Genomic DNA, 23,506 nt, shown 5'->3' on the forward strand with positions numbered 1-23,506 from the left:
GGCACTGTCTATGGGCCCCCCATTCCCATGCAGACCCCATTCCCATGCAGAACCCATTCCCATGCAGACCTCATTCCCATGCAGACCCCATTCCCATTCCCATGCAGGCCAGGATCCCAGTGAGGCGCTGGCTCTATCCCAACCCTGCTTAGGGGACACCCCATTAGGAACAACAGCCGCCCCAAAGCCACGGGGATGGGCTCCAAACCACCCCCCCATCCATCAACCCTCACCTCTTACCCAGCCAGCAGGGCAAAGGCTGGGGGGGAAGTGTGGGGAGGGAGGTGGTGGAAGGGGTTGGGCTTTTCCATGCTTTGGGAATCATTCATTAACCAGGAAGCACTGAGGGCAAAGCCCGTCTGCCCCGTGACCTGCTGGCAACCGCCCCATAGCACCAATGCACCCCATAGATGCCAACTTCCTTGCCTCTGGAAGCCCTCCAAGGGATCCCCATCCCCAGTCCTGCTCCATGGGGCACCATCCGGCTCTGCCCCACACATTGGGGTACCCCAGCTATGATTAACCCTCCCTTCTGCTCCCTGCTCATCCCACAGGCTCACGCTGTTCCCATCGGGATGGTACCACCACATGCTCCCATTCCAGGGCTTTATCCCATTGGAACCTCGTGTTTGCCCACCCAGTGACACCCTCAAGGGATGGAGAAAGGGGGGTTCAGAGAGCAAGACACCCCAGGAATGCAAAGAGCTCCACCCCAAACCCTTCCTTCCAGCCCCACATTCCCTCCCCATCCCCATGGGGCAGCAGAAGGAAACCCCCTCCCTTTGGGATGCTCATTCCCAATGGGATCAGACCCCTCTCTGTGAGGAACAGGAGGCTCAGGGGGTGCTGAGCACAGCACCGTGCCCATAGGAGATAGCACAGAGGCACTGGGAGGGGATTGGGGCTCAGCTCCCACTCTTTTGGGTACAGAAACGTCACATTTGGCCATTCGGAAGCTGTTCTTCCAGCCCCAGGGCAGGATGGGGCCCAGCAGCATCCCAGCTCTGCCCCATTGCATCCAGTGGAGCATGGAGGTGATTCCCAGCTCATTCCATGGCTGCTTTGGTCCTGACTGGTGCCTTCTGGAGCAGGGCGAGGGTATCCCTCTTCTCCACCCGCCTCAGCTGCTTCTTCTTGGCTCTCTTCAGCTTCAGGGGGTTCCGGATCTGCAGGGAAGGAGGAGGAAAAGGAGGAGTTGAGGCTCCAGATCCCCGTTTCCCACCCCAAAGGGGCTGCAGGAAAGCACAAGGCCCTATAGATCCATCCTCAAACTGCTCCATAGGGATGCTCCCAGCGCTCTTCCCAAAGGGAAAACCCCAACTTCCCTCCATGCACCCCCAGCCTGGATCCCAAGCAGCATTCCCTTGGCTCTATCAGTGCCATCATTCTGGAATGGGCTTCTCCCAAGCACAGAGGAGCCCTTCCCAATGCTCTTCCCATAGGATGCAGGGATGCTGTGGGGCACTCACCACTTGCACCACCTCTGCCTTGCGCTCATTCTCCAGCCGCCGCTTCATGTTCTCCTCCCGTCGCCGCTTCTTCTCCTATAGGAACAGCATTGGGATCATTCCCAGCGCATTCCCACTTCCTGGAATATCCCACACCGGGAGCAGCCCCCACTGTCAGGGATGGCACAGCTTGGACCCCATGGCACAAGCAGCATCCCCCTTGCACCAGGCTGGAGCTGGCAGGGGGGGTTATGCCAAGTCTGTGAATTCCATATGGAATCTGGCTCCACCATAGGGAATTTCCTATCCCAGCTGCATCCCAGAAGGGTTTGTGTTCACTGTAGGGCTTTGCCACACTCATTCCATGGCACCACAGCCCTGGATGGGGACACCACATGGGGTGATGGAAGGAGGGAGGTGGAAGGTCCCTGCTCATGGCCTGATCCGGCAGAGTGGTCCTGAGCTCATCCAAGCAAAGGGAATGGGACATCCCATTGGATTGGTGTTGCCTGATCAATCCAAAGGCCTTCTGTGATGCCACAGCTCGAGGCACCATCTCCCATCACATCCTTGTGGATCAGCTTAGGAAGCAGGGATGGATGGATGGATGGACAAGGAAGCGGGTCTCTTCCTGAACCCATCTATGGGGCAGAGCTGGGGCCACCTCAAGAATGGGACCCCATAGGGGAGAAACCTCCGGAGGTTGGGGGGTGATGGCTTGAGCATATTCCTGTTCCGGGAGCATCCCAGTATGTATCAGGAGCAGCCCAGGGAGGTGATGCTCCCATCCTGAATCCCGGGAAGGGCATGGATGGAACCCTATATCCCGGGATAAGAGACCGGGATGGGCTGGAGAGGGTCCAGAGGAGTCCACAAGGATGCTGGAGCATCCCTTACAAGGGATTGGGATTGATCCATGTGGAGCAGAGCAGCCCCAGAGGGGATGCCCTCAATGCACAGCACCAGCTCAGAGGGGGGACCCAGCAGGATGGTGCCCAACCAGGATGGGAGCAATGGCCATAAACTGAATGGGAACGTGTTGATGCTGAGGGTACCAGGTGGGATGTGGAGCATCCCTCTCCGGACACATCCCATAGCTCCGGTGTAAGGAAGGGATGATCCCTGGACCACAGCATCTCCTTCCCAATGCTCCCATAGGGACAATGGGAATTCTGGTACCTCTCGCTCCCTCCTCTTCCCATCCTGCAGCTGCTGAGCCAGCGCCTGCACCAGCTTCTTCTCCTGCCGCTCCCGCAGCTTCCGAGGCCAGGAGCTGTGCAGGGCTTTGTCCTGGATCATGTGGGAAAACCTGGAATGGGGAGGGATGGGGGGGAAGGGGCAGAGCTGAGACAGGACCTGCCTGCAACAGCCTCAGCTCCTCCAGCCCTTCCCTTTCCCTAAGGCTATGGAGTCACTGAGGCATGGGATGGGATGGGATGGGATGGGAAGGGATGGGATGGGATAGGATGGGATGGGATAGGATGGGGATGGGATGGGATGGGATGGGAAGGGATGGGATGGGATAGGATGGGATGGGATAGGATGGGGATGGGATGAGATGGGAAGGGATAGGATGGGGATGGGATGGGATAGGATGGGGATGGAATGAGATGGGATAGGATGGGGATGGGAAGGGGATAGGAATGGATGGGAAGGGATGGAATGGGATGGGATGGGAAGGGATGGGAAGGGAAGGAATAGGATGGGGATGGGATGGGATAGGATGAGGATGGGATGGGATGGGAAGGGATGGGAAGGGAAGGGATAGGACAGGGATGGGATGGGTTGGGATGGGTTGAGAAGAGATCCCAAACCCCCCCCATCACCTGACCCCCCCCAACCTCTTCTTGCCGGGGTCCTTCCACACCCGCCCCGATTTGGGTCTGCCCCTCGGGATCGCCGCCGCCGCCTCCTTCCGCTTCCGGGTCCCCTTCCGCCGCTTCCGGACCGGGGCCGGGGCCGCCGCTTCGCCGCCGCCATTGCCCGGTACCGGCGCCCCCCCCCGCTCCTCCTCCATGCTCCACGCTGCCCCTTCACACTGGGCGCTGACTGATGGCGTCATCACGCACCGCACGGCGAAGCCTTGGCCGCCATCTTGGAATCGGGCACCACCCCCCCGCACCAGGCGGCGGCCGCCATCTTGGAATCGGGCACCACCCACCACCATTGCCCCTCAGCGGCACCAGGCGGCGGCCGCCATCTTTGTTGAGGGCAGACGGGCTCCGGTGCCCATCGCGGTACCCGGTGCCGTTCCCGTCCCCATCCCTGCGGTCCCTTTATCCCTGCAGTGATGCCAATGCAAGGAGGAGCCTTTATTGTGGCTTTGGGGCGAGGAGGGGGCTCCGGCTCCCATCCCAGCACCGCCGGGTACCAGGGAGCATCCCAAGGGCTCCAGCATCATGGATGCGGCTCTTAACAGCGATGTCTCCATGTCCGGCCACGGCTACATCACCTAAAGGGCAGGATAAAGGGTGGAATCCTGCTTTGGGAGCCATAAAGAGGGTGGCAGGAGGGAAACTGCCCCGATCCCATGGGATGCCGGAGCCAGCATCCCTAAGGCTCTGGGATAAGGCTGCAGCCCTGCCCACCCCTCACCATGTGCGTGTAGTTGTGCTGCTTGACAGCGTGGTACCCAAAGGCCAGCACCGCCACGGCCACGCAGAACTCGAGCAGGATGAAGCCCACGAGCAGCGAATCCATCCCATTGCTGAGGAGCTGCGAGGAGCAGGAGGGAGGAAGGTCCATTGGTATCCATCCTCCATCCCCCTCCGTTGCCTGGCAACGGCTCTGCCGCAGGGATGCAGGATGGGACCGGAGCGGGGGGGGGTCTTACCTTGCTCTCGCTATGGAAGCACCACTCGGGGCTGAGCCGGACGCCGGTGCTGGGCTCGCAGCCGGGGCTGGGCCGGGTGATGGCCGTGCTGTGGAGCAGGGCACCCACCAGCGTGCTCAGGATGAGGCCGGCATTGAGCACACAGCACGTCTTGACCTGCAGGAGGTCCCTCTGTCAGCGCATCCATCCCTTCTGTTTCCGGGATGGAGCAGCTCCCTGCGCATTCCAGCATGGATCATTCCAATAGGATCCAATCTGCTCTTGGATAAACCACCACGAGCATCCCCTTCTATCCCCATCACCCCACCATGGATCCCCCATGCGTCCCCCAAGCATGGGACAAGCTTTGCCTTGGATCCTATGGGGTGAATCCCATAGGAAGGGTCCCAGCAGGAGACATGGAAGCAATGGGAGATGCTTTCCCCCCCCCAGGGCCCCCTCTCACCAGGAGGATGCTGTCTCGCTTCTCGCTTTCCACCAGCAGAGAGCCGGAGACCAGGAGCTGCTCAGGGAACAGAGGCATCAGGAGGGATGTTCCTCTCCCATCCCACTCATCCCAGTGCCCATCCCATTGGGAATCCATGTTTGGGGCTGCACGAACCCCCCCCCAAAGGGTGGGAGATGTGGGTGACAGAGGGATCTGGTCCCACATCCACCCGGATCCCTTTGTCCTCATTGGATAATGGATGGAGGCCAAGCACATCCCTGCTTACCAGCAGCCCCAGCCAGAAGAGGACCCCACTGGCCACAGGGAGGGGGGGGTTACTGTGCTCCGATGCCGTCAGGATGATCCCGAAGCAGATGTGGACGATCCCGGTGAAGATGTGGATGGTCTAAGGAAGGATGAGGATCACCAGGATCCCACCTCCCTCCCATCACCTCTTCCCCAAGCCAAGGGGACCCAAGCAGGACATTCCCATAGGATGCTCATCCCGGCTGCCCCATCCCATTGGAATACCACCTCTCACCCCCAGCGCCTTGGGCTGAGCCCTTCGGAAGCCTCGCACTTGGAATGACACTGGGGGGGCTGCCGGTCTGGAACTGGGAGCCAATTGGGCCACGCGGGGGTCGGAAGCTGGGATGACTTCCGTGATGATCCGCACTCCTCCAGCATCCGTCACTGTGGTGGCCGACATTCCCTACGGATAGAGCAGGGGCTGGGGGAGCTGCGGGAAGCAGCCCATGGATGTGTCCATGGGAGCACAAGCAGCTCCAGCATCCCCATATGGGGGTATCCCTGTATCCCGCATCCCATCCTGCTCCCGGAGCCTCATCCGCAGCCGGGTACCTCCTTCAGCCTGGCTTTATCCTCCTCTCCTTCCCTATGGTGTCCCCAGGGCCAGGCTGATCCCAATGCCCTTTGCTCCCTGCAGGAAGTTTGCACATGGAAATCCCTCTTGCTCAATGAGGAGGCTTTGGCCAAGAGTGAGGAATGAGCCTGGAAAAGCCTCCGAGGTCCATGGGAAGCTCCTTTAGTGCCTTTCCTTTGGGCTTCTCCTTCAGGATCCGCAGGGATGTGGCTGTTTGTGATGGGAAGGGAGAGCTGAGGCCGGGATCAGAGCGAGGAGATCCCATAGGATCTTCCTTTGCTGGCCATAGGTCTCCAGGAAGCAGCCATTTCCACTGCTCATCATTCCCAGTGTGTTCCAGGAGGGATGGAGGCCTCCAGGCTTGGGATGCTGGATGCTGATCCCATCCCTTCCCATCCTCATCCTCCTCTGTGCTCAGGGAAGGCTCCAGAGCTCTGGCCCCACACCAGGGAGCAAATCCCATTGATCCCAGTGGGATTGCCCTGCAGGACAAGGAGAACAGGAGGGTTCAGGGCTGGGGGACAGGATTCCACTTGGGAATTTTGCTCCCCTGGAGATTGGGAATGTGGCCAGGCTGTTCCTTGGAACGGGAATAGGGACAGCATTCCAGCCGCAAGGACCTGCAGGTGGCTCCACAGCCCATAGGCAGTGCTTAGAAGCCGTATCCCGGCTCAAGCTTCCCTCCACAGTCCCAGAAAGGACCAGATTCCAGCTGAAGGATGTTAGGAGCAAGGCTTGGAAGTGCCTTTTCCTTTCCCTTGGCCCTAGAGGGAGCTGGGAGTCCTTTGGAAGCACTCAGCTCCCAGCAGGATGCGCTCTCCATCCTATGGAACTGACTCACATGGAATCATGGAATGGGTTGGGATGAAGGCAGCTTAAAGCTCACCCAGTTCCCTCATCCAGGGACCCCTTCCACTGGAGCAGATGCTCCAAGCCCCTGTGTCCAACCTGGATCACACTGTGCTTCCCATGGCATCCCTCCATCCTGCATCCAGCAGGGAGCAAGCACTTGGCCTTGTAAAAGGCTGCAACTGGCGGGCCGGCTTTCCAGGAAAAACATGGACACGGATGAGGTTCAGTCCCTTCAGTGCATTCCCGATGCTCCCGAAGGATGAAGAGCCCCTTTCAACACCCCCATGCTAACAAGGGCTCCCATTCCCAGCATCCGAAGGGTAAGGAATAGCGTGGAAATGCTGGGATCCCCTCTTGAGCCTTTAGGCAGCCAGGCTGGATCCTATTCCCGACTGAAAGCTCCGGTGGATTTCATCCCAAATCCACCCTTCCACATTCCTAAAGCATTCCTGAAGGCTTCAGCCTTGCAGCCCAGGCCCAGCCCCTTTGCCAAAGGGAAGGATCCATGGGGAAAGCGCTTTTCCCCCCTAACCAAAGCCAGCTCCAGGTGGGGCTGGCAGCATCCCAAGGGAGGATGTGTGGAATTCTTTGGGATACAGAAGCTTTAAGCCAAGCGGATGCAGGGAAGTGGCAGCATTCCCTTAACACGGAGGAATTCCTGCTTTGCTGATGGATCCAACACGTTCCTTGGGTTTTATTGTTCATCTTATTAACTGAGGTGGAGTTTTGCTTTCCTGACAGCTGGAATTCTGCTCTATGCTGGATCTTCTTCCTTTCCAATCCCTGTCCGCTGCTCGCACAGGGCCGGACAACAGGTCTACCCCATGGGATGCAAACGAGTCTCCCGCATCCAATGGCTTCATTCCAACGATCCAGCATCCCATAGGATGCAATGGGAAAGCCTGGCTGGGTGCATCCCTTCCCACCAGCACAGCACAAGTTTATGAGCCTGCTGGAAGCCTTTTCCAAGCCCCAAAGTCCTGCTTTTTCCAAGGAAAATAGCCTGGGATGGAGCAGTGCTGCTCATGGGAGGTCCCTGCTTCCTGGGAAGAGCTTTATAACCCCATTAGAATCCCAAAAGTCAGCCCTGTGCTTTGCTTCCATATGGTTCTCACAGGGCTGGTTCCAGGAGAACGCCTGTTCCTTGGGAAGCAGAGCAATTCCTGGGCAATGGGGATGCCAGCTCTTGGATCCCCCCTGCAATCCCAGGTGTGTTATCCCTGCTCTGTATCCCAAAAACCCACAGAGGGAAACGTCTCCATTGGGAAAAGGGGAGGAGAAGGGGATGAAGAGGCAGCCACGGCCCTAAATCCAAGGGGATCGCGGCAGCTCAGGCAGCTGGATGGGGATGGATACCCAGGAGGACCTGGATGCTGTGGGAGCAAAGGACCCAGGGCAGCATCAACCTGGGATGGGCTCATGGGTGCTCCCCATTACCCCCAGCTCTCCTCGTTGGGGGGGTCCCTCAGCACATTGTGGGTCCCCCCCCTCAGCTCCACATCTCCCCCTTTTCCCTCATTATGGGATGCAGAGCCCAGCTCAGCCCATCACCACCCGCTGCTCCACAGCACATGAGGACCAGGCCCCATTCCGTGTTCTCCATCCATCCATCTCCATCCTGAAGCCTCCTCCTCGCCCTCTCCCAAAGCCCTCCAAGGCTCCAGCATCCTTCAGGACACAGGACCCAGACCTGCTGTTGGGATCTGGTGCTCCCTACCTTTATCCAAGGATATAAACCCTCCAGGATCAGTCCCTGTGGTTGGGACCAAAGGGTGGCACAAGGATGCACCCATCACCCTGAGTGTGGGACCAGCATCTTTTGGGGTGATGAGGGCAGGGATGGACCCCAACCTTCTGCATCAGCCCCAAGGCAGGGACAGGGACTGGAGCTGGGGCAGGGATGAGGGGCAGGGGAAGGAGCAAGGACAGGGAGAGGGAGCAGGGCCCTTGGCTTGCTGCTGGGAAGGGGAGGAAGAAGAGGAGAAGGAGGAGGAAAGGAAGGGGAGGAAGATGAGGAAGAAGAGGAAGAGGAGAGGAAGAAAAGGAGATGAAGGAGGAAAGGAAAGGAAAGGAAAGGAAAGGAAAGGAAAGGAAAGGAAAGGAAAGGAAAGGAAAGGAAAGGAAAGGAAAGGAAAGGAAAGGAAAGGAAAGGAAAGGAAAGGAAAGGAAAGGAAAGGAAAGGAAAGGAAAAGAAAGGAAAGAGGAGGAGGAGATGGCCCCAGGTGGGTGCAATGGGCTGGGTAAGGGATGCAGCCACCACCCGCACTCCCATTGGCAGAGCTGCAGCTCCCCCCCCTTGGCTCAGGTGTAAAAGCATCAATGGAGGCTGCTCCTCTTCCTCCTCCTCCTCCTCATGATGAAGGCTCTCGGGAGATGCTGGCTCCTGCTCTTCCTTGTGGCTGCAGCTTGGGCACAGGAGCCTCTGGGTAAGGGGATTTGGGAATGGTTGGTTACTGGGGGATGAGAACCAGGGTCTGCTCCTCAAGCTCCTTGGGGCTGAGCATCCCTGGGATGGGATGAAGGGAACTTAAACCCCATCCAACCCCAACCCCTTCCCATGGAGCAGCTGCTCCAAGCCCCTGTGTCCAACCTGGCCTTGAGCACTGCCAGGGATGGGGCAGCCACAGCTTCTCTGGGCACCCTGTGCCAGCGCCTCAGCACCCTCCCAGGGAACAGCTTCTGCCTCAGAGCTCAGCTCAGTCTCCCCTCTCTTGGGCAGGTTCAAGCCATTCCCCTTGGCCTGTCCCTACAGGCCCTTGTCCCAAGCCCCTCTCCAGCTTTCCTGCAGCCCCTTTAGGCCCTGGAGCTGCTCTCAGGTCTCCCCTTGAGGAGCCTTCTCTTGTCCAGGCTGCCCCAGCCCAGCTCTCTCAGCCTGGCTCCAGAGCAGAGCTGCTCCAGCCCTCACAGCATCCCCATGGCCTCCTCTGGCCTCGCTCCATTAGCTCCATGTCCCCCTTGTGCTGCTGGATCCTGCATCCCTCAGTGTCCCCATTGGGATGCTTGAGGAGCAGCACAACCACATCAGTGCCATGGGGCCCCTCCATGCAGCAGCTCAGCCCCTGGGACCTCTCCCTGCCCTCCCCAAGGCCATATGGGGCTGAACTGGGGTTTATGTGGGTGTCCCCATGCTCAGACCTGGTTCTCCTCCCCTATTGCAGTGTCCATCACATGCAGCCATTCCCGGATCTCCATCATGGTCCCGGCTGCTCTCCTGGGGCCCCGTGTGCTCCATGGGGAGCTGACCCTGGGCTCTGGCTGTGGGGTGACGGCTGCTGATGGGGATGGATTCCGGCTGGAGCATCCCCTTGTGGGCTGTGGGACCAGGATGGAGGTGAGGATGGGGACTGGTGCCAATGGTGGAGGTGAGGGATGTGTTGGGTGTAGGATGGAAGAGGGGGACCATATCCCAAAGGATGGGGACAGCATCTGGTGACTGTGGGTGGATGGGATGGGGTCTTCCATGGGGCTTGTGCCATCGGTGTCACTGCACCCATGGGTTGGGATCCTCCAGGTCTGCTCCGGCCATGGAGCCATGGGATGGGTTGGACCTGAAGTTCCAATGCATTGCCATGGAGATGATGGCAGCATCCATAGGGACATCCCTTGTGTGAGGGGTGAGACCTGACTCTTCCCATGGGGAGCTGGGGACAAGGATGGGGACCCCCATTGTGACCCCCCCTTTTCCCACAGCTCCTCCCTGACACCATCCACTACAGCAACATCCTCCACTACAGCCCCATGGCCATGGGGCCGGTGGCTCACACCAGGCCCTTCTCCCTGCCCGTGCACTGTTACTACCCCAGGTAAGGGGGCCCATGGGCAGGGGGTGCCCTGCACACAGTGGGGTGTCCCCAGGACCCCTCACCCACCTTGGGATGCTCAATGGCACAGGATGGGCAGCATCTCCTCCGGACCCATCCAACCCACATGGGTCCCATTTGGCTCCAGCATCGCCCATAGGAGACACTTGCGCTTCGCCTTGGATGCCTATGACAGTGAGTGGGGACCCCCCAGCCCCTTTATGTGTGACCCCCCCGCAGCCTGGCCTTAGGGGATGCTCAGGACACCCATATCCATGCAGGGACCTGGTCCTCCCGCCTGCCGCAGCCCAGCTATGCCCTGGGGGAGCTGATGAACGTGGAGGCATCGCTGAGCACGGGTCTCATCCTGCCCATCAGGGTCCTTATGGAGCAGTGCGAGGCCACCCTGGGTGCTGGGCCCTGGTACAAGGTCATTGACAAGGGGTGAGTGCCCAGGGGGGTGGCAGAGCCCAATGCATCCTTAGGGGGTTCCTGATGGGAGGATGGAGCCAGGAGGGGCTGAGCTCTGCTCCCAAGGAACAAGGGATGGGACAAGAGGAAACAGCCTCGAGCTGCACCAGGGCAGGTTTAGATGGAGCTGAGGAACAATTCCTGCCCCACAGGTGCTCAGGCACCATCCATGGGGGTGTTCCCAAACCCTATGGACACGGCCATTAGTGGTGGCCTTGGGGCTGGACTCGATGCCCTTAAAGCTCCTTCCCACCTGGTTGATTCCCTGATCCCCATCCCAACCAGGTGCCTGTTGGATGGGCAGCTTGGCCGATCCCGTTTCCTGCCCCAGCATGGGCACCGCTCCCTCCGCTTCCAGCTGGATACCTCCCTCTTCCCAACCGCCTCCAGCAGCCAGGTCTGTGCTATGGGCTTTGGGATGCTCTGGAGCTATGGGGCAGCTCAAGGTGCCTGTCCCTGCAGATCCATCTCCGCTGTCACCTGAGGGCTGTGGCTGAGGGCACCGGCAGCTCCATGGGCAGAGCCTGTTCCTATGATCCCATATCCCATTCCTGGCATTCCCTGCATGGAGCCGACTGCTCCTGCTGTGCTTCCCCATCCGGCTGCAGGACCCGGCTCCGGCGCTTCACCACCGGCCCAGGTGAGATGGATCCTGGATCCCATAGTGGGATCCATGCACCCAATGGGAATACCTGGAGCTGATGCTCTTCTCCTTGCAGTGCTCCTGGGGGAAGCCAACATCCACCTGGGCCCTTTGGAACTGCTCCCGGCTCTTCCCAGCTCATCCCTGCTCCCCACAGCATTCCCTATGGCACCGGAGCCATCACCTCACAGCCCCTCGGTACCCATAGTGAGGGGCGAGAACAGGGACTCGGGTGAGTGTGAGATGCCCCATAGAGCTGGGGGGTACCCTGCCGTCCCCCTCACCCCATTGCTGCCCCCCTCACCCCATTGCCGCCCCCCTCACCCCATTGCCATCCCCACAGGCCTGGCTCTCCCCATCCCTGGCACCACATTGGCCATGGTTGCCATGAGCTCCATCCTCGCTGCCGTGGCCATCACCGGCTGCTATTGCTCCATGCGGAGGCACTGGGGTGAGAACCGGAGGGGGGGCCCCGAGGCAGCTCCACGGGACCCTGGTGCCATGGTCCTGGCCCCCCCCATAGCCATGGGCACCCCTGGGACCCCCCCTGCTCATGGGGAGCCCCTCGTGGTGTCAGCATCCTTGGTATAGGAGTAAATGTGTGATAGAACAGCAGTGTCCTTCAGCTCCATCCTTTGGGGGTGCACCCATGGGTGCTGGGGGGGGTGAAGGTAATGGGGTTGGGGGGTATTGCCCCATGGAGGAGGTTGTTGGCACCTCAGCTCTGGGGCTGCTATTGGGAGATGGGCTGAAGGGGTCTTGATGCTCTCCCACCCCCCAAGATTGCCTGGGTAGGGGGTCCCCAGGCCTGATGCAGGGTGATGGTCTGATGGGGTGGTCTCTGTGCCCCCCAACTCCATCCATGGGGCTTTCATTCACTTCCATGGGGCTTTCATTCACTGCCATGGGGTGTTCAATCCTCTCCATGGAGCCCTTGTCTGGACACCATTGGCCAGGGTGTGAAGGCACCATGGGGGGGGGGGATGTGGGGATCCAGCCCCCCCTACCCCCCCGTGATGCTCTCCACAGCCCCAGCTCTCAGGGAGGAGATGCTTTGTGCCTAATGGCCTTGATGGATCTTTCTTCCAGGAACTGGCTGCAAAGAGCTTTTTGCTTTCTTCATTTTCCCTTTGTTCCCTCCTGTCTGAGCTCCTGTAACCACAACCTTGGCCTGGGGGGGCTGTAAATGGGGCTCTAGCGCAGACAGGAGCTTCTGGGGGGGGTGGTGCACAGAACACTTTGGGAGGGTGGCTTTTGTCAGGCATCCTTTCCTATGTGTGTGCTGTGGGATGGGGTCTGAGCATCTTCTCCTAGGGAGTGGGTACCACTGAGCATCCTTCCTGGTGGAGTGGGTACCACTGAGCATCTTCCCCTATGGGGTGGGTACCACTGAGCATCTTCCCCTATGGGGTGGGTACCACTGAGCATCTTCCCCTATGGGGTGGGTACCACTGAGCATCTTCCCCTATGGGGTGGGTACCACTGAGCATCTTCCCCTATGGGGTAGGTACCACTGAGCATCTTCCCCTATGGGGTAGGTACCACTGAGCATCTTCCCCTATGGGGTGGGTACCACTGAGCATCTTCCCCTATGGGGTGGGTACCACTGAGCGTCTTCCCCGATGGGGTGGGTACCACTGAGCATCTTCCCCAATGGGCTGGGTACCACTGAGCATCTCCCACCTACCCCATAGAGTGGGGGGGCTGCACCCATGAGTGTGGGGTGCTTTTGGGGGGCTGCTTCTTCCATCACCCCTATTACTGTCCTATACGTTCCTATACGCTCCTATACCCTCCATATCCCCCCCTCACTCCGTGATGCGTGACCGGACCGCGGGGTCCGCGATGGGGCTGGGCGGTGGCCGGGGGGATGCCGCAGCCTCTGACGTCACCCTCTGTCATCCAATGAGCGCCCGGCCTTGGGGGGCGTGGCTGGGAGAGGCGGGGGGGGGGGAACGGGGGGGGGGACGCCCCCGGTGGGGACCGGGGCTGCTCCGGGACCGGGGAGGGGGGGTCCCTTTGCCCCCCCCCGCTGCCTCCATGCAGGGGATGGGGAGCCTGCGGCTGGGCAGCCGCGCAGTGATGTACACGGCCGAGACCCTTCCCAAGGGCAAGAACCGAGTCATGGGGGTGAGTTCGGGGGGGGGGGGGGGGGGAGGGGGGCAATTCCTGGGAATCCCTTTTCCTGCCCCATTCCCGGCGGTTCCTATCCCATTCCCGGTGTTCCTGCCCCATTCCCGGTGTTCCTGCCTCATTCCCAAGGGTTTCTACCTGTGCTGCTCATCCCCTTTGCAATGCTCCAGCTTGGGGTCAAGGGAACCCCCATCCCGGGATGGGGGGGGGGGGGGGGGGGGTTTGTATGGATTGCTCCCGTTCTATCCCGGTGCTATCCCATAGACCATCCAAATCATGACCGGCTTCATGCACATCGGCTTCGGGATCGTCCTGACGACGCTCACCAATGTCTACACCTCTGTGTTCGTCATCGGAGAGATCCCCTTCCTGGGCGGCGTGTCCGTGCGTAGTGTGGGGATGGGGAGGGATTCCCACCGGGAATGATGCCCACCAACAGGGATTCCCGTTGGGAATGATGCCCATCGCGATCCCGCTCCCCCCCCCCCACGGATAAGGCTTTAAAACCCCTTGGCTAACAGCACACAATGAGCTCATAGTGACCCCATGGGCAGGTCGCTGATGCTGGGGGGGTATTTGGGGTTCGGGGGGTGGTTTTGGGGTGACCTTGGCCGTGTTTCACTGTGTGCCCCCCCCCTTTGGCAGTTCATCATCTCGGGCTGTCTCTCCATCGGGGCAGAGAAGAGCCCCACAGAGTGTGCGGTGAGTGGTGCTGGGCACCCCAAAGTGGGTGCAGGATGGGGGGGGGGGGAGCATCCCAAACCCCATTAGGGCAAAGCCTTTTGCAGGAGTATTCCTGTCAATGGGAAGTAAAGGAAACCCCCCCCCCCCCTTCCCATGCTGTTCCCCTGGATGTACCCCCCCAGTGATGGGTATCCCTATGGGGTTGGGGCTGCCCCATGTCCTTGTGCAGGTGAAGGGCAGCCAGACCATGAACGTCATCAGCGCCATCTTCGCCCTCCTGGGCATCGTGGCCTTCATCGTGGACCTCAACCTCAATGGGCTCTATCACTCCGGCTTCAACTACTATGGCTACTTGGTCCTGGTAGGTGGGGGGCACAGCCTGGGCCCCCTTTGCTTCCAGCCTGGACCGGGTAGAAGCCTTTGGGAGCATCCTTTTCCCCCCTTCTGCATCCCTTTGGATGCTTCCTGAGCCTTTCCTGGGAATCAGGGGGCTCTTCTCGGCTCCTCTGCCTTTTGGGAGCATCCCTTTCTCCTTTCCCCATCCCTTTGTGAGCTGTTCCTAGGACATGGGGAAGGTTTTCCAGGCTCCTCTTCCTTTTGGGAACATCCTCGTCCCCCCTCTGCATCCCTTTGAATGCTTCCTGAGCCTTTCCTGGGACATGGGGGAAGGTTTTCCAGGCTCCTCTTCCTTTTGGGATCATCCCCTTCCCCCTTCTCTATCCCTCCTGGATGTTTCCTGACCCCTTCCTGGGAAACGGGAAGCTTTTCCCAAAGCATCCCTTTATCCTCCTGGATCCTTCCCGACCCGTTCCTGGGATATGGGGGGGGTAGAGGGGCTCTTTTCCATGTTCCTCTTCCTCTTGAGACCATTCCCTTCTCCCTTCTCCATCCCTTTGGATCCTTCCCGAGCTGTTCCCATAGGGAGGGCGCTGTTCCACACTGCTCTATGGGGCCGGTTGGGAGCGGGGGGAGCCACGGCCCTGCCCTGCTTGCGGGCGATGACTCAGGCTGGAAGTGCCTGCTCCAATCCCTGCTCCTTGGTACCCCATGGGCCATGGGATGGGGGGAGATGGGGAAGGGACCCCCAATCTATGGGGTGGGATCGGTTCTATGGGGTGGGATCGGTTCCATGGGGATTCCCCCTCCTGGGGGGGGGGGTTGATGGGGTTTTCCCACCCTGGAGCTCGCAGGGAACGGGATCTCCATCGTGCTGCTCATCTTCACCATCCTCGAGTTCTGCATTGCTGTGGCCACCGCTAACTTCTGGTGCAGGGCCACTCGCCTCAGCTCCAATGAGGTAGGGCAGGGGGTGCAGGGCAGGGGGGCTGAGCCCTGCCTGGACCCATAGCGCTGGGTGACCCCCTTGTTTTCACCCCCACCCTCCCTGTCCAGTCTATGCTGATCGTGCCCAGCACTACACGGGTAGACCTGGCAGCCCCATCGGCTGAGATGCCGCAGCCACCCAGCTACACTGAGGTGAGTTACAGCCCCATAGAGGAGCAGAATGGAGCCCCATGGAGGAGCAGAGCAAACCCAATGTAGGAGCAGAGCAAACCCCATGGAGGAGCAAAGCAAACCCAATGTAGGAGCAGGGCAAACCCAATGTAGGAGCAGAGCAAACCCCATGGAGGAGCAGAGCAAACCCAATGTAGGAGCAGGGCAAACCCAATGTAGGAGCAGAGCAAACCCAATGTAGAAGCAGAGCAAACCCCATGGAGGAGCAGAGCAAACCCAATGTAGGAGCAGGGCAAACCCAATGTAGGAGCAGAGCAAACCCAATGTAGAAGCAGAGCAAACCCCATGGAGGAGCAGAGCAAACCCAGTGTAGGAGCAGAACAAACCCAATGTAGAATCAGGTCAAAGCCCCAGCATGTAGCAGAGCAAACCCCATTTAGCCCAGCCCCAACCCTGCTGCTGGCTCTCAGGAGCAGCATCCATCCCCTGCATGTTCCCCCATCCCCAGTTAGCACCCCAGCACTGGTCACTGGTGGGCACTGGGAGCCATAGTCCCCATGGGGTGGTGGGTGCTGGTGCCTCACCCAAGCCCCATCCCCTTCAGCATCAGCATCTCTTGTTTCCTTTGCAGCTCGCTGCTCCCGAGGTCTAACCCAGGGCTGGTCCATGAGGACATCACTGAGGGTCCCATCTCCATCCCTGTGCCCACAGCATCCTCCTCCCGCTGCGCTGCTCCCCAAGCCAGCAAGCACACCCCAGTTCCCCTTCCCATTACTGGGGGCTTCAGGGGTGGTTCTGCCTATAGATACCCTATTGGGGCTCATCCGCATTGGGGTTCAGGACCTTGGTGCTCATGGAGAGATCCCAACGTGTGCTGGGAGCCAGAGCATCGTCCTCAGCTCGGACCCCTCAGCTTCCTTCCTCTTTGGAATAAAGGCTCTCTCCGGGTTTGTGGCTCCTCTTTTGGGGTTCCCTCAATGCAGAAGCTTCCATTCCATCCCTAAACCCACTGTGGGGTTTTAGGGTCTTCTGTGCCCCTCTGGTCCCATGGGTGAGGGTGAGATGAAGGTCTCTGGGTACCACCTCTGCTCCTATGGGAATCTTCCACCCTCTTCCAGCCTGAATGATCCCAGGGCTGCTGGAGCAGCTGGAAAACCCATGGCAATGGTGGTGATCACTCCTTTGGGTGATGCAGGGACACTGGTGGTACATGATCCTTTGGGGCTGCAGCAGGAGCATCCCCTCCTGAGCATCCCCAGTGATGCAGCCCCTCAACAAACACTCATTTTAGGGCTGGAAATGGAGAATCCTGACCTATTTTTAACCAGAAAAGAGGGGTTTTGCCTCTAAAGAGCTTGTGGGTGAGCTCCATCCTTGAGCACCCTGCAGGGGTGGGGATGCTTGGGGAGCAAGGGTGGCCATGAGCATCCTGCACAGCACAGTGGTGTTATCCCTGTAGCATCCCAAAAGCTTGGGAATAGAGGGAAGGACATCCCTTTGCTGAGGGGTGGCAGCTCCCCAGTGCATTGATGGTGCCTTAAGATGGGATTTATCCCATTCCTTTAGGACAAAGCCCATCTGCAGCCCCAGGGCAGGGTCCGGGATGCTGTTGGAACCATCCCTTCGGGTTTGGGCTGTGTTAGATGGTTCCTGCCTTGTTCTCCCCCTGCCCTGCCCAAGCTCATGGATTATTCACTTGCTCCTGGTTATTTCTGGTCCTGCCTCTGAAATAATCATGAGCTTGGTCAGAAGGAAGGGCCTGGAGCAGAACTGGTCCCATAGGAGCCATGTATGGAGCTGGGACCGTCGGGACAGGGATGGGATCTGCTTGAGAGAGCCCAGAGGAGGCTATGGGGATGCTGCAAGAGAAGGGGAGACCCCAGAGCAGCTCCAGTGCCTAAAGGGGCTGCAGGAAAGCTGGAGAGGGGCTTGGGACAAGGGCCTGTAGGGACAGGCCAAGGGGAATGGCTTGAACCTGCCCAAGAGAGGGGAGACTGAGCTGAGCTCTGAGGCAGAAGCTGTTCCCTGGGAGGGTGCTGAGGCGCTGGCACAGGGTGCCCAGAGAAGCTGTGGCTGCCCCATCCCTGGCAGTGCTCAAGGCCAGGTTGGACACAGGGGCTTGGAGCAGCTGCTCCAGTGGAAGGGGTTGGGGTTAGATGGGGTTGGATGGGGTTTAATCTCCTTCATCCCACCCCATTCCCTGGCTCCACTGCTCCCTTCCAATGACCTCCAATGGAAATTCCCCGCCCCGCAGCCACCTCCCAGCCCTAAGGACACGGATAAGCATCCGGTACCTGGCGCTGCCACGGTGGCTATGGGAAGGTGACCGGTAAAGGGCACCAGGAGCTGTTATAAGGAACCAAGGGCATTGGGCAGACAAGAGCCTGTAGGGCTGCACTGTTCTGTGCCATCGGGATGCTCCGGATGCCTTTATCCCTCGGGATCCTGCTGGCCCTGCTGGGCTCCTCATGGGCGCAGGGCTGTGGTGAGTGCTGCACACAGGATCCATAGGGACCCTGTTGTGGGGCTCCGGTCACCTCCAGCCCCTTCTCCCCATAGCGGCCCCACAGGCGCTGGTGTCGGAGCTGCTGCAGCGCCTGGAGGGCTCCGTGCTGGAGGATGCGAGCCCGGACCCCAGTGTCCTCCTGGCCCTAAACCTGGCTGGGACCTCCAATAGGGCCGTGCAGAAGCTGCTGCTGGAGCAGCTGAAGGAGCAGGCGGTGAAGAGGGCCCCGCACGGTAGGAATGGGGCAGGGGATGCTGCTCACATCCCATAGAGCCTGGTGGGATGGGACCCCTAACACTGAGGTGCCCCTGTCCCCATAGGCATGGCCTCGGGGCAGGGGATGCTGCTCGCACCCCATAGACCCTGCTGGGGTGGGATCCCTAATGCTCATGTGCCTGTCCCCATAGGCATGGCCATGGGGCAGGGGATGCTGTTCACATCCCATAGAGGCTGCTGGGATGGGATCCCTAACACTGAGGTGCCCCTGTCCCCATAGGCATGGCCTCGGGGCAGGGGATGCTGCTTGCATCCCATAGACCCTGCTGGGAACACTCATGTGCCTGTCCCCATAGGCATGGCCTCGGGGCAGGTGGCTCTGCTGGTCCTCGCCCTCCTGTCCTCCTGCCAGGACCCACAGCAGGTCCAGGCCCTGGGGCTGAGCGTGGACCTGCTCCACATCCTGCAGCAGAGGACGGACGAGGAGTTGGCCAACATGGGTATGGGGGGGACAGGGGTGTCCCCTGCCTGCATCCCAGCACCCCCCATCATCATCATCATCATCGTCTTCTCATCACCCCTCCATTGACCCCCTGGCGTCTCCCCATCGTCCTCATATCATCTCATTGTCTCTCCATCATCATCCCATCATTCTCCATCACCCCCCATCAACCCCCTATCATCCCCCTATTATCCCCTCATCACCTCCCCATTATCCCACATCATTCCCCATCATCCCCATCACCTTCCCATCTTTCCCCATTATCCCCAATCACTTCCCAATTACCCCCATCACGTCCCCTTTACCTCCCCATCACTTCCCCATCATCCCCATCTTCTCCATCTTCCCTCTATCACCTCCCCACCATCCCCATCACCCCCCATCACCTCCCCATCACTTCTCCATCTTCCCCTATCATCCCCCATCACCTCCCATAACCCCCCATCACCTCCCCATCATCTCCATTTCCTCCCCATCATCTCCCCACCATCCCCATCAATCCTCATCATCCCCCATTATCTCCCTATCACATCCCCATCATCTCCATCTTCCCCCCATCACCTCACCATCACATCCCCATCACCCCCATCATCTCCATCTTCCCCTCATCATCTCCCCACCATCTCCCCATCACTCCCCATCACCCCACATCTTCCCAATCACATCCCCATCATCCCCATCACATCCCCATCACCTCCATCTTCTCCCATCACCCCTCCATCACCCCACATCATCCCCATCATCCCCATCATTCCCCACCATTCCCCCCCTCTCCCCCATTCCCTCTGCAGAGGTTGAAGGTGTCCCCAGGACCACCCTATACAGCGTTGGCCTGGACACCCTCACCCTGTGCCTGACCGGGGTTGGTGGCTACCAAGAGGCCTCCGTGGAGCTGGCCAAGGAGCTGCTGAGCCCCTCCAGCCCCCTCTCTGTGGGTGAGTGCCCCCCTCCAGCCCCACTGCACCCCCTCTGCCGGCCCCATTGACCCCAATGGTGATGGGGCTGCCCCAGACACCCAGGCCATGGCGGTGCTGGCGCTGGTCTGCACCCATGGGCGCACGGAGCTCCGGGATGTGCGGGATCTGCTCCAAGAGGCTGTGTCCATGGTCACCAACGGGTTCCTGGATGAGCAGGAGGAGAAGGGAGGACTCATAGGGAACATCTATAGCATGGGGCTGGCCATGCAGGTACATGGGATGGCTCGGGATGGATCCATGGGCACAGCTCCATAGGGAACATCTATAGCATGGGGCTGGCCATGCAGGTACATGGGGATGGATCACATCAGCTCCATGGGCACGGCCCCATAGGGAACAGCTATAGCATGGGGCTGGCCATGCAGGTACATGGGGATGGATCCCATCAGCTCCATGGGCACGGCCCCATAGGGAACATCTATAGCATGGGGCTGGCCATGCAGGTACATGGGGATGGCTTGGGATGGATCCAGCAGCTCCATGGGCACAGCCCCATAGGGAACATCTATAGCATGGGGCTGGCCATGCAGGTACAAGGGGATGGCTCGGGATGGATCCATGGGCACGGCCCCATAGGGAACATCTATAGCATGGGGCTGGCCATGCAGGTACAAGGCGATGGATCCAGCATCTCCATGGGCACAGCCCCATAGGGAACATCTATAGCATGGGGCTGGCAATGCAGGTACAAGGGGATGGCTCGGGATGGATCCATGGGCACAGCCCCATAGGGACCATCTATAGCATGGGGCTGGCCATGCAGGTACAATGGGATGGCTTGGGATGGATCCATGGACACGGCCCCATAGGAAACATCTATAGCATGGGGCTGGCCATGCAGGTACAAGGGGATGGCTGGGGATGGATCCATGGGCACGGCCCCATATGGAACATCTATAGCATGGGGCTGGCCATGCAGGTACAAGGGATGGCTCGGGATGGATCCATGGGCACAGCCCCATCCCTGCTGCCATTCCCATCTGCTCCACAGGCACTGGAATCCGCAGGGCAGTTTTACTCCCCTCGGCAATGGGATTGCTCCCAAGCCCTCTCTGTGGTGTCCGAGCATCACTTCCAGCTGCCCATGGCCATGGCCCAGCTCCTGCCTGCGCTGCTGGGCAGGACATACCTGGATGCAGCCAGCTTGGATTGTCCCTCCGGCTCCAGCGCATCCCGGAGCCTGCTGGATGCATCCATAGGGATGGATGCTCCGGATCCCATATCCGGATCCCTGCCGGTGGAGTCCATCACGGTGCAGTTCTCCATCACCAACCGCCTGCAGGGGAAGCCCTTCAGCTACAGCACCATGGTGAGGGTACCAGATGGATCCACCCTGCTCAGGGTGATGGAGGTGGCGGCCGAGGAGAACCCCGCGGTCTATAGGTGAGGGCTGTAATGCTATAGGGTGACCTATAGATTCTATAGGTGAGGGCTGTAATGCTATGGGGGTGACCTATAGATTCTATAGGTGAGGCTTGTAATGCTATAGGGGTGACCTATAGATTCTGTAGGTGAGGCCTGTAATGCTATAGGGGTGACCTATAGATTCTATAGGTGAGGGCTGTGATGCTATAGGGGTGACCTATAGATTCTATAGGTGAGGTCAATAATGCTATAGGGGAGGCCCATAGATTCTATAGATGAGGCCTGTAATGCTATAGGGGTGACCTATAGATTCTATAGGTGAGGGCTGTAATGCTATAGGGGTGACCTATAGATTCTGTAGGTGAGGCCTACAATGCTATAGGGGAGATCTATAGATTCTATAGGTGAGGCCTATAATGCTATAGGGGTGACCTATACATTCTATAGGTGAGGTCTATGACTCTACAGGTGAGACTTATAGACTCTATAGTTGAGACCTACAGATCCTATAGGGGAGGCCTATAGACTCCATAGGTGACCTATAACTCTATAGATGAGCCCTATAACTCTCCAGATGAGACCTATAGACTCCATAGGCTTAGGGGCAGGCTCCCATATGGAACATAGAGCCCACATCTGCCTCTCTGGAAGCTTCCAGACGGAGCAGGTGTCCTGGGGGATCATGGTGGTGTCCATCCATGGGCTGGCCGGGAATGCCGAGGATCGAACCTATTGGCAGTTCCTCAGTGGTGGTGATGCTCTGCAGGAAGGTGGGAGAGGATCCCATGGGATGGGATCCATGGGATGGGATCCATTGGGATGGGATCCATGGGATGGGATCCATGGGATGCGATCCATGGGATGGGATCCAATGGGATGGGATCCCATGGGATGGGATCCATTGGGATAGGATCCATGGGATGGGATCCATTGGATGGGATCCATGGGATGGGATCTGTTGGGATGGGATCCATTGGGATGGGATCCATGGGATGGGATCCATTGGATGGGATCCATGGGATGGGATCCATTGGGATGGGATCCCATGGGATGGGATCCATTGGGATGGGATCCATTGGGATAGGATCCATGGGATGGGATACATTGGATGGGATCCATGGGATGGGATCTGTTGGGATGGGATCCATTGGGATGGGACCCATTGGGATGGGATCCATGGGATGGGATCCTATGGGATGGGATCCATTGGGATGGGATCCATTGGGATGGGATCCCATGGGATGGGATCCATGGGATGGGATCCAATGGGATGGGATCCATTGTGATGGGATCCATGGGATGGGATCCTATGGGATGGGATCCGTTGGGATGGGATCCATTGGCTTGGTCCAGCCTCAGGACCAGCACACAACGCATCCCACACATCCATGGAATGGTTTGGGTTGGCTTTGCCCTATGGGGGGATGAGGGATATGGGGGGATGAGGGATATGGGGGGATGAGGTATATGGGGGGACCATTCCATGGCTCTATGGCAGGGATGCGGGATGGGGACCACGGCTCAGGTCTCACCACATCCCTGCCCCACCGCAGGGGTCGGGCTCTACAAGCCACGGGACGGGGAGCACATCCAGGCTGTGTTCAGCACCTACTGAGCCCATCGGGGCAGCAATAAAACACTATGGGCAGCGCATCCCTGTGTGTGTGATGCTGTGGGACATGGATTCACTCCTATAGCAAGGCTTATGGACCATAGCCACAGGTGCCAATGGGCAGGATTTGGGATGGGTTTCCATGCTTCCATAATTCCATCAGGCACATCCATAGTCCTAATTCCTACGGGAACATTATAACTGAATCCAGTGATTTATTATCCTTATTATCCTATTATCCTACTATCCTATGATCCTATGATCCTCTCGGTGTCTGCACACTGCTTATGGGCAGGGGTCTCAAGGATGAGGGAAGCAGTCTTCCTCACACTGTGCTTTCCCCTTTGGCACACTGGGACACCCCAGGAATCACACAAGGAGCTGAACCCAACCCTATATATAGTGATGCTGATAACACACAGGGATTGAGGACAATGGGACATTCCCGCAGGATTTATAGCAGGACAAAGAGCATCCCAAGGGAGAGGATGGTTGGGAGGCCCTGGCTCTAAACTGATAAGGATGGGGTTAGGGTTAGGGTTAGGATTAGGATTAGGGTTAGGGGTTAGGGTTTAGGGTTAGGGTTAGGGGTTAGGGTTTAGGGTTAGGGTTTAGGGTTAGTGTTAGGGTTAGGGGTTAGGGTTTGGGGTTAGGGTTAGGGTTAGGGTTAGGGTTAGGGATTATGGTAAGGGGTTAGGG

General features: G+C 58.9%; 5 protein-coding genes across 5 annotated transcripts; 3 read left to right on the top strand and 2 right to left on the bottom strand.

The window, feature by feature from the left end:
* Positions 1 to 893: 893 nt before the first annotated feature.
* On the bottom strand, positions 894 to 3,615 carry CCDC86 (coiled-coil domain containing 86). The gene is made up of 4 exons (XM_034062298.1): positions 3,290 to 3,615; positions 2,628 to 2,757; positions 1,470 to 1,544; positions 894 to 1,166 (listed from the first exon to the last, which is right to left on the bottom strand). The coding sequence occupies exons 1-4, from the start codon at positions 3,613 to 3,615 to the stop codon at positions 1,047 to 1,049; spliced, it is 651 nt and encodes a 216-aa protein (XP_033918189.1). The 3' UTR covers positions 894 to 1,046.
* A 276-nt stretch (positions 3,616 to 3,891) lies between these two features.
* Positions 3,892 to 5,417, bottom strand: LOC117436122 (membrane-spanning 4-domains subfamily A member 15-like). Its single transcript, XM_034062308.1, has 6 exons — positions 5,250 to 5,417; positions 4,995 to 5,114; positions 4,727 to 4,783; positions 4,282 to 4,437; positions 4,044 to 4,163; positions 3,892 to 3,900 (listed from the first exon to the last, which is right to left on the bottom strand). The coding sequence occupies exons 1-6, from the start codon at positions 5,415 to 5,417 to the stop codon at positions 3,892 to 3,894; spliced, it is 630 nt and encodes a 209-aa protein (XP_033918199.1).
* Positions 5,418 to 8,655: 3,238 nt separating this feature from the next.
* On the top strand, positions 8,656 to 11,948 carry OOSP3 (oocyte secreted protein family member 3). Its single transcript, XM_034062309.1, has 9 exons — positions 8,656 to 8,665; positions 9,602 to 9,774; positions 10,134 to 10,246; positions 10,335 to 10,438; positions 10,525 to 10,687; positions 11,000 to 11,111; positions 11,177 to 11,354; positions 11,434 to 11,589; positions 11,701 to 11,948. The coding sequence occupies exons 1-9, from the start codon at positions 8,656 to 8,658 to the stop codon at positions 11,946 to 11,948; spliced, it is 1,257 nt and encodes a 418-aa protein (XP_033918200.1).
* Positions 11,949 to 13,382: 1,434 nt separating this feature from the next.
* LOC117436143 (membrane-spanning 4-domains subfamily A member 12-like) lies at positions 13,383 to 16,576 on the top strand. Its single transcript, XM_034062384.1, has 7 exons — positions 13,383 to 13,487; positions 13,755 to 13,874; positions 14,136 to 14,192; positions 14,404 to 14,535; positions 15,358 to 15,471; positions 15,567 to 15,650; positions 16,261 to 16,576. The coding sequence occupies exons 1-7, from the start codon at positions 13,398 to 13,400 to the stop codon at positions 16,279 to 16,281; spliced, it is 618 nt and encodes a 205-aa protein (XP_033918275.1). The 5' UTR covers positions 13,383 to 13,397; the 3' UTR covers positions 16,282 to 16,576.
* A 1,468-nt stretch (positions 16,577 to 18,044) lies between these two features.
* Positions 18,045 to 22,810, top strand: LOC117436090 (cobalamin binding intrinsic factor). Its single transcript, XM_034062195.1, has 8 exons — positions 18,045 to 18,114; positions 18,189 to 18,368; positions 18,708 to 18,851; positions 19,645 to 19,788; positions 19,865 to 20,040; positions 20,822 to 21,213; positions 21,847 to 21,965; positions 22,749 to 22,810. Exons 1-8 carry the CDS (start codon positions 18,045 to 18,047, stop codon positions 22,808 to 22,810), a joined length of 1,287 nt encoding a protein of 428 aa, XP_033918086.1.
* The last annotated feature ends 696 nt before the right edge of the window (positions 22,811 to 23,506 follow it).

This window comes from Melopsittacus undulatus, chromosome 4 (genome assembly GCF_012275295.1).
Source record: "Melopsittacus undulatus isolate bMelUnd1 chromosome 4, bMelUnd1.mat.Z, whole genome shotgun sequence".
Taxonomy (NCBI): domain Eukaryota; kingdom Metazoa; phylum Chordata; class Aves; order Psittaciformes; family Psittaculidae; genus Melopsittacus; species Melopsittacus undulatus.

Bases quoted from the DNA above. Each gene is read 5' to 3' on its own strand.
- LOC117436122 (XM_034062308.1), bottom strand. From the start codon at position 5,417: ATGTCGGCCACCACAGTGACGGATGCTGGAGGAGTGCGGATCATCACG. The intron at 4,438-4,726 runs GTGAGAGGGGGC...GACCTCCTGCAG, and splicing joins AGCGAGACAGCATCCTCCTG to GTCAAGACGTGCTGTGTGCT. The intron at 4,164-4,281 runs GTAAGACCCCCC...TGCTCCTCGCAG, and splicing joins GCTTCCATAGCGAGAGCAAG to CTCCTCAGCAATGGGATGGA.
- OOSP3 (XM_034062309.1), top strand. The intron at 10,247-10,334 runs GTAAGGGGGCCC...TCAATGGCACAG, and splicing joins GTGCACTGTTACTACCCCAG to GATGGGCAGCATCTCCTCCG. The intron at 11,355-11,433 runs GTGAGATGGATC...TTCTCCTTGCAG, and splicing joins GCGCTTCACCACCGGCCCAG to TGCTCCTGGGGGAAGCCAAC.
- LOC117436090 (XM_034062195.1), top strand. From the start codon at position 18,045: ATGCTCCGGATGCCTTTATCCCTCGGGATCCTGCTGGCCCTGCTGGGC. The intron at 19,789-19,864 runs GTGAGTGCCCCC...GGGCTGCCCCAG, and splicing joins CTCCAGCCCCCTCTCTGTGG to ACACCCAGGCCATGGCGGTG. The intron at 20,041-20,821 runs GTACATGGGATG...TCTGCTCCACAG, and splicing joins GCATGGGGCTGGCCATGCAG to GCACTGGAATCCGCAGGGCA.
- CCDC86 (XM_034062298.1), bottom strand. From the start codon at position 3,615: ATGGTGGTGGGTGGTGCCCGATTCCAAGATGGCGGCCGCCGCCTGGTG. The intron at 2,758-3,289 runs GTTGGGGGGGGT...TCCCCATTCCAG, and splicing joins AAGGACCCCGGCAAGAAGAG to GTTTTCCCACATGATCCAGG. The intron at 1,545-2,627 runs GTACCAGAATTC...CTGTTCCTATAG, and splicing joins GGAAGAGGAGGGAGCGAGAG to GAGAAGAAGCGGCGACGGGA.
- LOC117436143 (XM_034062384.1), top strand. From the start codon at position 13,398: ATGCAGGGGATGGGGAGCCTGCGGCTGGGCAGCCGCGCAGTGATGTAC. The intron at 14,536-15,357 runs GTAGGTGGGGGG...CCCACCCTGGAG, and splicing joins ACTATGGCTACTTGGTCCTG to CTCGCAGGGAACGGGATCTC. The intron at 15,472-15,566 runs GTAGGGCAGGGG...CTCCCTGTCCAG, and splicing joins CTCGCCTCAGCTCCAATGAG to TCTATGCTGATCGTGCCCAG.